This window comes from Gobio gobio (assembly GCF_949357685.1).
Source record: "Gobio gobio genome assembly, chromosome: 3".
Lineage (NCBI taxonomy): Eukaryota > Metazoa > Chordata > Actinopteri > Cypriniformes > Gobionidae > Gobio > Gobio gobio.
Window position 1 is genome coordinate 44671565 of NC_137099.1, and position 16411 is coordinate 44687975.

Consider the following 16411-nt stretch of genomic DNA (forward strand, 5'->3'; position numbering starts at 1 on the left):
AGCGCAACTCCAAAAAGGAGGATAAATGAGTGTCCGGCTTGAGGCTGCGCCGTACGCCGGAATGGGGGCTTAAAATCCGGACTGTCCGGCCAAAATCCGGATGTATGGCCACCCTAAATCAGATTCAATGATCAATGTTAAGCTATAAGGGCCACCGCTAGACCCAGAGATCAGCTGAATGTACTTGAAAACGGTCAAACTCAACTGTTTAACTCTCTAGATGAGTTTGAAAATTAGCCTAATTTTTTAAAAAGTGGCATGTTCCTTTAACATATGTTCTCAAACTAAGCTCATGCTCCACTCGTCACAATGATGGTAACGCCCTAAAAACCCAACATAACAGAAACTCTTCTAAATTAGCATAGCTAAACATTAAACAGGAAATCTCCCACTTAGCATTAATCTAAAAAAAAATCTAAATTAAATAGCACTTAATTTTAGCATTTACTCTCCCTTTCGAGTGAAATGGCAAAGCATGCTGGGAAATAGAAATGAAATATAGATTTTTGCCCAATTAGATTTTGATTCTTGGAATAACTGATTCATGTTTGCAAATCTTTTGGTCTGTCACATAAAACGTAAACAAAATGTGAGACATTACAAATCAATACAAAGCACTTTTATTGAAACTACCTTGAATATTCTAATAATTGTGAGATGTATTACAGAAATTCATATAAAGGGACATAGTGATATTTTTATCTTGTCAAGTACAGCAGACAAACTTCTTCTGTCTTTCTAGACTGTGACGTGAGACGGTGATGTTGGTTGCTACATTGTGAAATGTCTCATACTTTGGAAATCACACAAAAGTGCAAAATAAGTGAGTATGTGACTTTAGCTTCATCAAGCACAATAAGAAAGAAAAAAATCTGGGCGGACATTCGTGTTATTCATATGAGTGTATTAGTGGGTACCGGGGTGTGACTGATTATGACTCTGGATGTGGACTCAAAGGATTGCCAGAAGAAGGAAAAAATGGATGACGCTTAATTTGTTTATCTGTTTCGTCATCAACTGTCTGGCGAAATGTATTAATAGTGTAGTGTGGGTCGATAGGAAGCTGAAATTGTCTTCACAAGACTTTTCTTCTCACCTGATATAGTGCGAAGGAAATATGCCGCTATTAAGAAGAACAACAGCACTTAACTGTTAGAATGAATGTCAATTATCAGACACAGCATTCTAAGAAGTCAAACTCAGCCTGTTATATGCAAATTATACAGCCTCAGGGGTACTCTTCCAGTAGCAGACAGTGAAGAAATAAATAGGAATTTGAGAAGTAATGCTACCTTCACGTGCTATCGGAATTATCATAAACATAGTTTCCTCGTAAAAAAATTGGACATGAATGCCCTCCCAAGTCAAAACTTGAATGCGATGGGCTCGTAATCACGACTTCAGAAGTGGGAAATACGAAATTTCCAATAGCACGTGAAGGCAGCATAACATTTGCATTCACCTCTTTTTCTTTTTTACTAAAGAGCGGCATGGACAGTTGGATCTCAACAGTAGTTCATTTTCACGTGCAGCGCTATGTTGTTTAAATAGCAAATGCACTTGTGGTCATCTGTTCGGCCATGGGCGTGCTGGTCTGAAAACGAGGTGTATTCAGGCGTACTGTTGGCGCATTGTTATTTTGAGGCAACTGAAAACAACTGCGCCATTGACCGACAAAAACCTGGTTTTAAGTCAATAGGGCAATATTTTTGGTTATTTAAAGGGCGTGTAAGTAATACACTCTAAAAAAAAAAAGATTCTATATGGCACCAAAAATGGTTTGTGGCTCGTAATCATAGGGGACCCTTTTTAAGTGCTATATAGCACCAATTTTGGTTCTTCAGCGGTTCTTCAGAGGTTATTCACCGGTTCTTTGACTAAGGTGCTATATAGCACTGCTACCATATACAGAACATGTTAAGATATGGTGCTATATAGCACCAAAAGTGGTTCCTCTATGATTACGACGAAGAACCATTTTTGGTGCCATATAGAACCTTTTTTTTTTTTTTTAGAGTGTATGTGCCTATATGCGGGTGCACAACGTGCAAACACTCTTCTTGTTACACACACAGGGACACGCAGCAGCACACAAACATTTTTAAATATTAAAAATACAATTATTCCACTCTGGAGAAGCGTTCAGTTCAGTCTTTTTGTTCACAAAATGCACCATGTAAATAGCGAATCCGCCATGGCGCAAGCGCAACTGGCTTTCAAAGGGAATGGGAAATGAGAGACTCTGATTGGTTTATTGCACGTTACGCCCAAAACACACCCATGACTCATTAAGAGACTAGGTACAACCCTTTTTGATGTGCTTGGCGCGCAAGTACTTGGCGTGTTTTTCCATCGTTAAACTAGCAAAAGTGGATTCGGATTCATGTTTTTCCATCGTTAAAATAGTAAAAGTGGATTCGGACACGCCTTAAGTGCACCTGCGCCATGCGCTTCAGACCATGCGCTCAGATCGTTTCCTGAGTCCATTGTTTATTAATCTATATCACTGCTGCAATTAGATCCTTTCTCCCTCATAATTTCAACCAGCTGTGACAATATAACAAAATGCATATTTTAGGTGCTGTGAAGTAGTCAGGATGTCAGATTTTTTTTCCCCTCCATAAGTGATGCGTTTTTAAGATGTGTCAAGTTTAAAATAGATCAGCTTTTAAAAACTTCTGGAGACTGTCTCCTCTGCATTTTGCTCTGTAGCTGTTTTGAATGCAAGAGCACATGCTGTGTGAACGACCCCTTAGAGATGAAGGCGTGCATCTCATCTCCACTGTTCCAACTTGGATCTTGATTTAGTTGTTAATGCAAACAAGAGCGCTTGATCTAGCTTTGCAGAAATAAGTGCAGGCAGATGGCACTAGCAGTTTTAGAGCACTTAGTCAGTGACACGCCTGTGTATTCACCCTCTGTGGCAGCTGGCTCGATGCATCACATTTGCGTCCATTTTAGCCTGAATTTCAGTAAGGCGTCGCTACTTGACATGTCATGTCAACCCAAAAACTTCACATGCATAAAACCAAATGCAGTCAAAAATTCCAGACGATGTATTTGTGTAACGGAGACCAAATAGTAGGAGCTGTCCGAGTAAACCTCACTCCCCTGGCCTCAAGAGGCGCACTAGCGACTGATGCTAGAAATTGCGGTCTTCAGCACCCTTGTTAGTGTGCCCACCTCCCATGCCGGAAATTCTGGTTCAAATCCCGCTTGAAGCGGAGCGGGTAGGTTGCCGTTGCAACAGTTTTTCTCATTCTTAATCTATCTTCAGTGCACTCACAAAAAAGATATTCACTCATATCCACGCATTGTGTCAGAATATGCATTTATCCCTGATAAAAAATATACAATAAGCAGTATGCTTTTTATGGAGAGGTCACACTGGAAAGTTTGAAAAACAAAAATGGCAAAGAACTGTAAATTCTAAGTGGGTGTTTCTTCAACTTTGGTTTCTATAATTTTGCTACTAATAAAGTTTATTTTTTTAAACTTAGTGCACCTGGTTGCCAAGGAAACAACAGTGTCAGAGAAGAGCATGTTTGAAGAAAAAAAACCCAAGAAATATCATGGTAAATAGAGAATATTTTTTTGTAGGTCATTTTTAATCGAGCTGTTATTTTGTTAAATTATGCAAGAAGTGCAAAACATATTTGTATATTTAGGATACATAACATGCTAGTTAGGTAATAAGCCTTGGCAAAACAAAGTAGTCTGTCATTTTATTCTAAACATTTTCACCATTGTAATTTCCACAACAGAAATTGATTAAACACAATACATAATTTGGGATGTGGTGGAAATGACAGAATTCTCCTTTGATGCATTCAATTTCAAAGTGTTAAGTTTATGTTTTAAATGTCCTGAAAAGTTGAAGAATCACCCAATTCATAGGTACCAAGAAAGTTGTCCATCATAGTTAAATGGCAGTGAGTAGATAGTTGTTGCATTCCATGTCGAGTCATATGTCAAAGAACACAGTGTCACAATGGCAGATGTAGTATGTGAAAAAAATCATTAAACTAACACATTTCTTGGCCCCAATCCCTAAAGTGCCCTCTTACACTTACCCTAAACTTAAACATACTGATCAGGGGCCATATGTATAAAGCCGCTCAGAGTAAAATTTTAGTCTTAAGTGTGTCAAAACACTAAGAATGAGGCGATTTTACTCGTATTCCTAGACTTAAGAATGTGTGATTCATAAAGGTTCAAGTGTTAAGACTGTCTCAGCTCCTAAATTATTTAAGAGAGCTGGGGAGGTATTCTAACCTAAGAGTAACAAGATGGCAGCAGAGAGGAGGAGACACACACTTTCCAACAAAAATAATGTATTGGAGTTAAATGATGACAGGGAGTTCATAAAATGATAAAAGCTTTATCGTCAATATATTATTTTTGTAACTGACCTAGTAAGAAATGTAATAAATTCTCCTACTCTACGAATCAATGCTCTAACTAGAAATTAAAGTCATAATTACATATTTTGGCGACAGGAAAAATGCAGCCGTGCACCGATGATGACTTTGACCCAGCAACGGGTAAGCACACGTAAACAGGTCTTAAAGAGCACTATTGTGGCATTGACCACACCAAACATAGAGTAGTGGCCTAAAGTGATGTGTGAAAGGTTTAAAGACCCAACAAGTTTGCTTAAAACATCAAAAAAATATTTTAATACTTATATATTTTAAAATATGAGGGATGAACAAAACACTAAAGAAGGTATTTATCTGACAAAATAATTTGGCAAAAAAGGCAAACTACAGCTACAGCTACCTGCGTTGATGGAACTCGTGTTCACATCATTGCTCTGACGAGGAAACGTATATCAATAGAAAAGGATCCCACAGCATCAATACTAATTCTTGATAATTTTGCACCATGCAATTTTTTCAAATAAATTTAAATATTAAAGTTTCGGTGTCTTAATTAAATGCTTGTATTATAATTACATAAATTGATTGGTGTCATGCTGCTGTGACTTCACTCTTGTAGGCTCTTAGCTTCTTTATAGTAAAGTCCTACTTTTTTCTAAGAATTCTTAAGCTTCTGAGCATTTCTCAGAAGTTTTATACATACGGGCCCAGGGGCCATAACATCTTAAGGCTAAAAGTAGCTAACTTGTTGATTTAGGAGAAACTCTTAAAAATGAGAGTCTGTCCTAATTTTATGACTCCTACATTTTTGCTCTAAGAGTATTTCACAAAGTATTTTAGCACTAAAACCATCCCCTAAATCTGTGAAAAGTTAGGTGTAGTCAAGAGGACTAAAACCATGTCACAAACGATCCTAATGGCTGTTGCTGGCAATCCACCCAAAGACACTGAACACCATTTAGGCAATAAGCGTAAGAGCCTTGGGTTCTGAGCCTTTTCTTCATAAATGCAAAAAACATTTAGATTTCTAGATTTTAATCTGCGATGACATTGACATATAAAGGTTCATTTATGTACAGGCAAAATGCATTGAATGGAGATTAAACCATTGCGGTCAAGTTTAAAATGTGGGCAGCTCGGGTGAGCCGAGTTCAGTTCTAGCTCGTGGACCTTTCCAATCCCACTCCCCCTTTTTCTCTCTCACTTTGCTTCCTGTCTACTCACTGTCCTAAAAAGCAAAAACGGCAACAAAAATAATTATTGAAAAAATAAATAATGGCAGATTACTCGTGGCAGTTGTTTTCTCGAGTTCACGCTTTCAAATGTCAAAATTTGTTGCTTGAATTCTGCAATCTCTTGAGATGCAGACATGTAAGAGGCTGGCAATTAGCTAAACATATACTTGTAATATTAATGCAATAATTATGGTCTATTTTTGCCATTGAAAATAATTTTTTTTTTAAATTTGTAATTAATTTTTTTATTTTTTTTAAATTATTGCAGTATTTCAGTTTAAAGGTCCCATGGCATGGCATTTTTCTATTATTTTATAATGTTTCCTGAGGTGTACTTATATTGTTAATATGACTTTTACATCATAAAATGTCATAATTTAGAAATAAAAGGCACTTTTTCTATACTGCTGTTTGCCCTGTGGCTGAATGCCCTGCTTCAAGAGGCGTGTCTGCTGTGAGACTTCAGTAAAAACGCCCACTGTTGTGATTGGCTGACATCTTTGCATTTTAAATGAGCGGAGGGGGCGTGGTTTAACGAGGTCTACGAGGCACGAGCTGCTGCCAGAGAGACGGATGGACCTGAGTTCACTTCACATCAGTTCTCAGCATGTCTGAACTGTTGTAGTTACAGCATATACTTCAGGTTATTAGTCTATTTCTAGTCGGAGGGACTGTCACTCATGTCAGAAAGTTAGTAACTTTAGTAAATTATGGATCAGCGCTGACTGGAGACGCGAAACGTTTAGAACGATTCAGTCCGATTTGGTGAACTGATTCGGTTCACTAAAAAGAACTGGTTCAAAAGAAAGATCGTTCGCGAACCGGACATCACTAATGTACCAGAGACGGAGCTCAGCGATTGCTAACAAAGTTATTTATAGTAACTACTGAGTTATGAGAGCGCTGTCAGTCAGCGTGAGTTTATTGTGTTTGTATCTGAGAGTTCTGAATAAACACGAGTCCCAGTCACACCGAGTCCGTCTTCATCATTATTACCAACTTTGTAACACATGCAAAGTACCATTACAGCTGTCGAGATGAACGAGTTAAAAGTAAGTGTTGATAATAGCATTATTTTTAAAATAAAATAAAAGCGTCAGCGTTGAGTACACAGCGCAAACAAAGACACAACAGCAGTAATCGAATGTAATCCAGTTTATTGTGGGGCTAGGCTGGCTAGCCCGGATATGCTCACGCTTACCCCCCTTCTGCTTAATCTCACGCCGCGTTTGGTGCCTCCTCTGTGGGCCAGATGCAGTTCTGGGGGTCGGGGATGTTGAAGGCCGACCGGCCAGTGCAGCCCGAGCTTCGGCGTGTGTGAAGTTTATCTCTAAAGATCTGACTCTGCCGATGTTAAGCAGAAACTCATGACTGTATGCATGTTTTAGAACCGATAGACGCGACGAGGACGTACAAAAACACTGACTCACAAGATAGAAAACACCGTTCTGTCTGGAGAGAGAGAGCTGCGTGTGCACGAATAATAAATAATTAGCTACACATCAGAAAACACTGATCACAGATCAGAAGGAACTGAAAAAAGACTTCTGTTTTCATTTGTACATCCAAACACTGAGAAACTGCCAGCATTCACTCGTTCACAAGCAATGATCAATGATCTCTCGAGCGTTTGCATGGGCGTGCCAGATTCTCTGGGCGGAGGAAAGGGAGGTAACCGTTCCTGCTTGGACGTCAAACCAGGAGACTTCAGGATTGGCTCGTCTGGCCTGTCATTTTCTCAAAGGCAGAGAAAGACGGTTTTACACCGATCAACATTTCTATCCACTTGGGGACAATATTCAGGCTAGGGGAACTCATATTAATGTTGAAAAACCTCATAAAATGAAAATTTAATGCCATGGGACCTTTAAAATGGAGACTAGGCCTTCAAAAAAAATTTTTGAAGGCAGATTAGCGCCCTCTTTTGGAATTATTTAAGAAATCATGCAACCATGGGTGTAATCACTATATGGAGAGGCTTGAGAATTCCCTAGATCTGTTTTGAACACATTTAATGATTTTTTTTTTGATGGATTTGAATATATATTTAAAAGATCTCAAAGACTATTTATTATAAAGTTTTAGATATTTGTTTGTTTGTTAGAAATATAGATTTTTTTCTGTGAATTTGTGTTTTTGCAGATTTCCCATTCATTTCTTATGGTGTAATTTTTGACTGAAGAGCGCAAGTGGGAGTATTTTTTTTACGACCACTTAGCATGCTCGAATCATGCCCTCAATTTTTTTGTGTGTTTACATACTAGAAAAGTCACCAAGTTTCTTATCATTCAGATGAAGCTGTGATTTTTAAAAATTCCAAATGTGGTTCATATAGGTTCAGTTTTTCCATAGGTGTGTGTGTGTGTGAGTGGATGTGTCAATATCACACTCTTGATGTTTTAGAGTCTCACCCCTTTACTGCTGTGTACTTTTTTCAGCATTGTGGCCGATTTGTAGATTGTACACACAAATTCTGTGAATTTGTGTTTTTGCAGATTTCCCATTTATTTCCTATGGGGGTCATTTTTGACCGAAGACAATGAACGCTACTTTTTTTTTAATGACTAATTAGCATGCTCGAATCATGACCCCAAATTTTTTGTGTGTTTACATACCTAATGCAAGAAAAGTCACCAAGTTTCATATAATTTCGATGAAGCTATGATTTTTAACATTTCAAAACAGAAAATTTTCCGGTCAGAAATGGCTGAAGAGCACCAGAGGGTTAAACCAGATGCTAATTTGCGCTGCTCTTGGCAGATTGTGTTGGTCATCCGGCTGCGCCTGTGTTCTTTAATTTTTGCGTTGTCACACGCAGAACTTTCCACTCCCCTCTGCGCTTTTTTGGAATTGGGCTCTCACACTAATTTGCCCTGTTTAGTAAATCTGGCCCTAAGTGGTAAGATAAAATGTTTTGTGAATATGGTCCCTGCATGCTGATTAACTTCCTTTTGCACCGACCAATCAGAGTTTTCGTTATACATATTAACGTGCCTCCCTACGTTATTTCACGCCTGGGAATTTTTTATACTACACAACGAAACTTCTGTATGATGCACATCAGTGGGACAGTATAAGTAAAAGTATGCATGCTAACACCCAAGTCATCTCATTGGTAGAGCACTATTTGTGCAGTGCGGATAGCTGCCTATGCAAAGCATTCTAAGTAGGTCACTGATGAAGTTCCATTCTGATTAGGACTTTGCCCAACAAAATCTCATGGCAATTTGTAACTATTTCATGTTTTGGTGAATTGATTGCTAATTCGTATGAATTCGTAAAATCTCATTTCTACGATCTGCTTATGCCCTAGTGACAGTTATGTTTAGGGGTGGGGTTCACATCGTATGAATTCATACAAAATTGGCACCTTGTTAAATATTTATGTTTTCCTGTGAGATTGGGTTGGTTGTGTAGCCTTAAGGCAGCTCATTAGGTTTTGGAAACAAGCCATGCATGCACACACACACAAATAAATACACCCAAGTATGCATATGAAGACCTGACTGCTTTAATCAGACTCGTGTGGATGCAGTGAACATGAGTATTTAGGATTAAAGTCTATGCTTTAAGTTTCACATGAAAGCAGCATTGTCAGACAGTTGAGTTGCAGGTATGTGTAAGAGATTGATTGATTGATATGCAGGTAGTGGACTGTGGAGGCACGTGAACCCTCTACGGTCCAGTGATGAGAGCGATGACGCACTCCATTTGAAAACCGTCTGCCTCACTGCGGGAAGAGTGCAGCATTCTGCAAAAGTGTGATTAGGACTAAATGATTGTGTATGTGTGCACCCGCGCAAGTGTGTGACTTTGCATACGCAATTCATAAACTCTCCAAATGGCTGTGGCGCCGGAATCTGCCAAGAATGTGACTCAAATATCTCACATATCCTCTCACTCCTCCCTGCATTTTATTCATCGCTTCACACACTATTTCAGCCTTGCTGATGTCTCTTGCAGCCTGTCTTTCTCTCTCTGTCTCCCTTTTGGTTCCCTTTCAAGTTTTAACGTCAGCCACTGTCTCTTTCGTCCATTTACGCAGAGGAATATACACAGTTTTACGGCGCTCCTACTTTGAAAGCACATCAAAACAAACAAGATGAAAACCTGTTAGTCTAAGGTTTCTGCATCAAATCAGCAGCCTCTCCACTCTTTATTTTCATCACGCCACAGATAGGCTTACTGGTAATGAGGACATCATTAAATGCTGGGCATCAAACACACATCGATACTTGGGTTCATTATTTAACAAAGCACTGGTCTCTGAACACCTATAATTAAACCCAAAAGACTGAGAGAAGAGAGGAGTGTCAGGGGATGGTAGATGGGTGATATGAAGATAAAGGTGACATGCATGTCAAAAAGAGCTAGAGAAAGTAAGGAAGCAGTGGGAGTGAATGGGAAAATGTTGGTGAGGGAGGGATGAGAGAGGAGCTGATGACGACAAACGGAGCGGAAAGACTGAAAAGAGAGAGAGAGAGTGTGAAAAAACAGCACGTGTAACAAAGAGGGCTTAGAGCTTTACTCAACTGCATGCTAGACAGAGATGTGTGCTAATTTATACTGAATGAAACCCCAGCAGCTAGAAATGAGAGATTTGTAATCATAAGTTTGTAATCATGTTTGTTGGAGAGAAAATGCGATTTCAGCTTTGCAAAAGTGTGCACTTCTCTCTGCATAAATGAACTGAAAAACACACTAAAGGTGTGTCTGTTTGTCGACTTGTAAAATGTAATCTTATATATTTGACATTTCTTTCTCATGGGGGCGATTATCAACACTTCCAAACACTCACTCTGATGAGCAACTTCCGGTAAACTCACACAAACACACACAAAGTAAGTCGTTGCCCCTCCCATGTCTTCTTCACACATATCCCCCATTCATGCGACTCAATGACTCATTCTTGAACTAATATTCAGTGATATTGACGTGGTCCCCATCCCTCCATTGCTAGCCAACTCATTGTGTCTCATTGTTAAGTAGCGTGGCCGACAGCCAATGGGAACGCAGATGGTGGGTGGGATGGTGAAGGGACTATTTGCGCAAATGTACTCCGTCCAATGGGGCAACGAGATGCAGATGTCTTACATTCAACGGCCTGCTTCAAAAAATAGCCTCATGCATCACAATTGGCTCACTTTGTTAGTTGATTGACTATTTGAATAATATAGTAATCATAGTCTGGCAGAGTCTACAAAATTTTGACACTGACACTGATATGTTTAATCTGCAATCAGTGCAAGCTGTAACGCAAACAGGCTGAAGATTAAACAGTGGATGGAAAATGAAACCGCCTGTTGGCAGTAGTTTTCATGGACATTTACAAGGGAATCGAGAGAAAAAGCACTTGAGCCTCTCACCGCGTGTGTGTGTGTGTGTGCGTTCACGTTTGTGTTCAGCACAGCCTGCCTTTGCACATGGTGGGAGACTGAAGCAAGCTCTCTGCATCTTCCTGCTCTTTCAGTAAGACCCATCTGCTAAAGACAGTACAGCTTTAGAAAGAAAGAAGAAAGAAAGAGAAAGAAGGCTTTCTGAATCTGAATTGACAAAAAACAATTCAATACCACAGCTGGAGTGCTTTGTGAATACATCTTCCAATAACATCTTCCTTTTCCATCTTTTTGGCAGCCTAAGGAGTGCGTTTACTTGTGTTGGCCGGTGTGCGCACATCTTGCATACTCTGCAACTCTGAAATGAATTGAAGCTCTGAATGGCGGCCAGTGCGTTGCATGGTAACTGCGTGTTATAGTGAATGATGTTGCCTTCAAAGAACTTTACAAGCAGTGAGGAGTAGATGTGTGTGCACCAGTGTGTCTGTCTTATTTGTCTGTCTGTCTGTCTGTCTGTATGTGTCAAGGGAGGTCAGACTGAAAGATGCGAGGGAGAGAAGGCACATGTGAGATTGTATTGTAGAGTCGTAGCTGTTGGATGGAGATGTAAAGAAAGTACGCCCACAACCAAAGATGTTTCATATCCACGGATAAGCATTTATTCTTTTGTCATGCTTTCTGTCCGTCAATTTGTGTCATAGTGAAAAGATTCAGCAGCTCATTCTTTTACATTCTTACATTCAAATGCATACATTCTGGGTAAAAAGGTATAACTAATGCTTTGGTCATCTGTGAGCGACCTCACAAACATGGTCACTCGAGAGCACCTCAAGGCAGTTTGACCTTACCCGTCCAGCTGAGATATACATTCACACGTCATAAAAACAATTACAATACATAAATTAGTCATAGAAACATCTATGGGACAAAAAAACAGTATTATTTGCTTCTCTACTGTCTCGGGGTAAACACAAAACAGGATATTGCTAGAAAAATCTTTACCTATTGTATTAAGGAACTTTAGATTGCATTTCTCTTTCTTTATCAGCATGTCCATCCTTTATCATCCATATCTTCGCCTCTACCGCCCACATCCACCTCTGCTTTCTACGCTTTTTCTCTCCTTCTCCTTTTCCTTTTCTCTCTCTTCTTGTCCTTGCTCTCTGTTTGTTTTTCCTAAAGCAATTTGATTCACTATTGCAGTTCGAAAGAGGAGGAAAAGGGAATAGGCAAGGACCAGCAAAGAAAGCCATTGCCTTCAGCATTTCCAAAGAGCAGGGCAAACAGTCTGTTATTTGCATCTGCTTTCATCACGGCCGTGACCAATGGTAGACATTAGTCTGAATGTCTACCAATCTGTCAATAAGCACATTTTACTGATATTCCAATCGGCTTTGTCCAAGTGGTCGATTCATATTAAGAAACAGTCTATCCACAGTGCCCTCCCATATATTGCCTTGCGTTGGATTCAGTCTTAGTTTTAGCATTTTGCCTATTCTTTGTTGACTGGCTGCAAGCTGTTGATTGACTGGTTTGATTTTAAAGCAATACTTTAAATGAGAAAGGATGGATTTAGCTGCTATCCAGATCAAATCAGTTACACGTCAATTTGAAAAGAAGAATAAAACATAAGTCTTGGAACAAGGTTGTGTATTTTACAGTAATAACATAACATGTTAACAGTGTTTTGACAAATATACAAAAAACCCAACATTCGCAAAATGCCATTGTTTGATCTTTCCATGCACTGACCACTGAAATAATATCACAGACATTACTCACAGTGACATTCTTGGCCATTCAGAACAGTGACAAACATAAGGCCTTTCATTGCGCTATTTACAGCTCCCTCTGCCAGCATGTCGTATTTACACAAGTGATAATAGCTGTCATAGCTGGTGGTGATGTAATGAAATCTTTCGCCTTCTCTTGTGCGTACTCTCTGGCTCTCTTTCTCTGGCGCGTGCTTTCTCTCTCTCTCTCTCTCTCTCTCTCTCTCTCTCACACATTGTGCATCTTATCTCGTTTTAGCTGTATTGCAACACTTTCAAACTCCTCACTTCATTGTGCTTTGTCTATCTCGCTTTGTTCCTGCACGCCGTTCCTTTGTGCTTTTCGAGCCCTGAATGATTTTTGAGCCCCTTCTGTTATAATAGAGGAAATATTATATTCGATCACTCCCAATGGGAATAAAAATATTTTTTCATTATGCTATTGTTACCAGTAACTACTGAAAAAAATGGAGCTGTAGAGTTGTTGGAAAGAGGGTGTCATGGTGACATCACAAGCTATAATTACAACTATCATAGAAGCACTTAGAGTGGCTGAAAAGTCTAAAAGCATACAAATATTGTACGTAAACCTAAGATGGAAATTTCTATCCTCTGTCTGCACTGACTGTGACAGAAACGGCTTAGAATACACTTGTCCTCCAAAAAAAGGAGGACCGAGTATCTGCTTAACTTGCCAAGCCCTGTGAACAGCGTTCATTCCTTTCCATTATGGGCCTGTACTGCCCAACGTTCCCTGCTTACCCACTGTATCCTAAATCAGTGTAGCGCCCTCTAGATACCAGGAACTAGAGGCTCAAACTGAACAGAACAAAGATACAAGTGAGGCTGATAGTAAACAGGAATCAAGGCATTGAAGAGTTAAATCGAGCAAACAGGCTTTTCCCTCCTCCAGAGAGGAGAAAAAAATGAGGGGTAAGAGGGTTCTTCTGAGATAGACAGATTCAGCCAAACAGAAGATGGATGCAGAGAGTCAAGACAGACATGGAGAGTAGCAAGAGAACAGAAGATGATGAGCGAGAAGACGAGGAAGATGGTGGCAGAGAGTCAAATTCGGGAGGGCACTCAAGCTCGAAGCAGCGCAGGGAGGTGATGCCTGCATCTTCATTGCCATAGTTGGCCCAATACTCTTCTGGGTCAAGCTTGGGAAGCAGAGCCTCTTCCTCCCCAAGCTCATACTTTGTGGATGTAGATGTGATAGAGGGATGTTGGGATTTTCCTCCAGTGAAGGGGTACGCCTTGGTCTCGGAGCTCTTCTCAAAGATGCCCTTGGAAGTGCTGACGGGCTTGTTCTTGGAGAACCACCAGCGAGTCTTGGTGCTGAAGGTGGTGGTGGTGGTGCCAGCGAGGGAGCCGGGGTCGGGAAGGGGGCACAGAGCGAAGTCCATCTCCCTCAGGAAGCGCAGGTCCTCTCCACGACGAGGAGCTGGGGAAGCGCACATAACCTCGGAGCTGGACACACGGGCACTTCTGAAGAACTCCCACAGGGGACGAGACTCGCAGCCGCATGCCCAGGGGTTGTTGTTCAGACGCAAGAACTCAATGGAGGTGATGTCACGCATGGCCTGACCGGGCAGCTCTGCCAGGGAGTTGTTGAAGAGAAAGAGCATGGTCAGCCGGCCCAGGTCGCGGAATGCGCGGCGATTGACCTGACGGACTCTGTTGTCATGCAGCAGCAGACGATCGAGGTTGACCAGGCCACGGAACACATTCTCGGACAGAGTGCGGATGCGGTTGCCGTGCAGGAAGAGCTGGCTGAGGTTGATCAAGTCGGCGAAAAGATCATCCTGGATGAAGTGGAGCTGGTTTTCCTGCAGGTAGAGGAACTGCAGGCTGTAGAGCTTGTGGAAGATGTCATGGGGAAGGGCGGCGAGCCGGCAGCGATGCATGTGGAGGCTCTGAAGCTTCTCCAGGCCACGGAAAGCTCCACCCTCAAGGCGGTGCAGGTGAGGGTTGTCACCCAAATCGAGCTCCTCCAGATCGCGCAGCTCGCTGAATGCACCAGCCTCAATCCAGGTGATGTTGTTGGAGAAGAGCCACAAAACCTGGTATGACATGAATTGATGGACAGAAAGGAAAAGGGTAGAGGGAGGAAAAGGTAATGAGGTGAAGAAAGAATATAAAATTAGTAAATGACACAACCAAAAGGATATATATATATATATATATATATATATATATATATATATATATATATATATATATATATATATATATATATATATATATATATATATATATATATATATATATATATATATATATATATATATATATATATCTCAAATGTATATTTACAAATAAATATTAAATATTAAATGTTCTATTCTGTCCCATATATAGAGCCCATATACACTTCCTTACCTGTGTGCCAAAAGCAAAAGACCCCACTCTCAGTTCAGTGATGCGGTTGTTCTGCAGAAAAACGCGCTGGGATTCGTAGGGCATGCCGTGGGGCACAATGGTGAAGTTCTGCGCCTGGCAGCTCACTGTCATGGGGGTCGGGTAACACACACACCGGTGAGGGCAGTTCAGCGCAGGCACGGGTTTTACCACGACCAGCCACAACCAGCCAGAGCGAGAGCGCGCCTGATGAAAAGAGAGCAGCACGTCACATCACAATGTCTAATTAGCGCATTAAAGTGCATGTTTCCTGTTTAATGTCTAGAGGGAGCTCTCCTGCTCCGTAAGTTTCGTCTTATATACATTAATTCGTCTTATATAAAATAAAATGCAAAAAATAATAATCACTACTGATTTTTGAGAAATGTTCAAAACGAACTTCTACAGATAAACTAAAATATCTTCTTCATTATAATTGGTTTCCATCCATGTAAGTTGTGAAAATAATTTCTCTGAAATTAACTTCACTTGTAGGAGTTGAAACTCTGTACACGTATAATATCGACGAGAGAATGATTGAAGTTTGAATATTAAATTCGAACTTATCACTGCAGTTTAGATTTATTTACATCCAATTACTCCGAACATCTCCATCTATTTGAATCTACATTTATTTACAAGTTCATGTTTTAAATTCATGCGTACACTTGGTACAAATAAAATATTAATATAAAGCACTAAAACATTAATGCAAAACATCGTAAGCACCAAAGACAAAATACTATATTCCAACAAACTTTCCCTGCGTAAAACAGAGCTCATTTTTAACAGCCAGTTTGGTCATAGCCTATTCTAAATATTCTATAAATGCATTCAATTCCAATACTTAGAACAGTTAAGCATTTAAAAAGCACATTCAGACTAAAGATTGAAATAAAAGAAGCAGAAACTCACTTTTAAAGTTGTGCGCAAAGGAGCGTTGGCTCCGCGTAAAAGTTGATGTTTCCATTCCGAACCAAAGCCGAGAGCGAGTTAGCCTGAGGAGTTTAGCGACTGATTCCCTGCTATCTCCGCTGGTGCTCTGGTTCCCGAGTCGGAGCGACTGAGAGAGTGCCGAATGATGGGTCCCGGGCCCAATTTATACCCGAGCGCAGCGCGTGCCTACGGCTGTGGGCACCACGGATTCTCTCCTACGTCACCAGTCGGGTCAAGCCCAAGCGAGGGTGGCAAACGGAAAAGGCGGTACGGAGAGAGGAGGGGAGGGCTCTCGCGCACCAGTTTGGACCGAGGGAAGTTCGACGTCTTAGCTCAGAGTTACGATTGTA

The 16411-nt window shown here is 40.5% G+C and overlaps 1 protein-coding gene across 1 annotated transcript; it reads right to left on the reverse strand.

Moving 5' to 3' along the window:
• Positions 1–13687: 13687 nt before the first annotated feature.
• On the reverse strand, positions 13688–16095 carry rtn4rl2a (reticulon 4 receptor-like 2 a; the record flags this gene model as incomplete). Its single annotated transcript, XM_079812046.1, is given in 4 exon segments — positions 13688–14788; positions 15108–15309; positions 15311–15332; positions 16041–16095. Coding segments are annotated over 4 exon segments (1380 nt in total).
• Between the last annotated feature and the right edge of the window lie 316 nt (positions 16096–16411).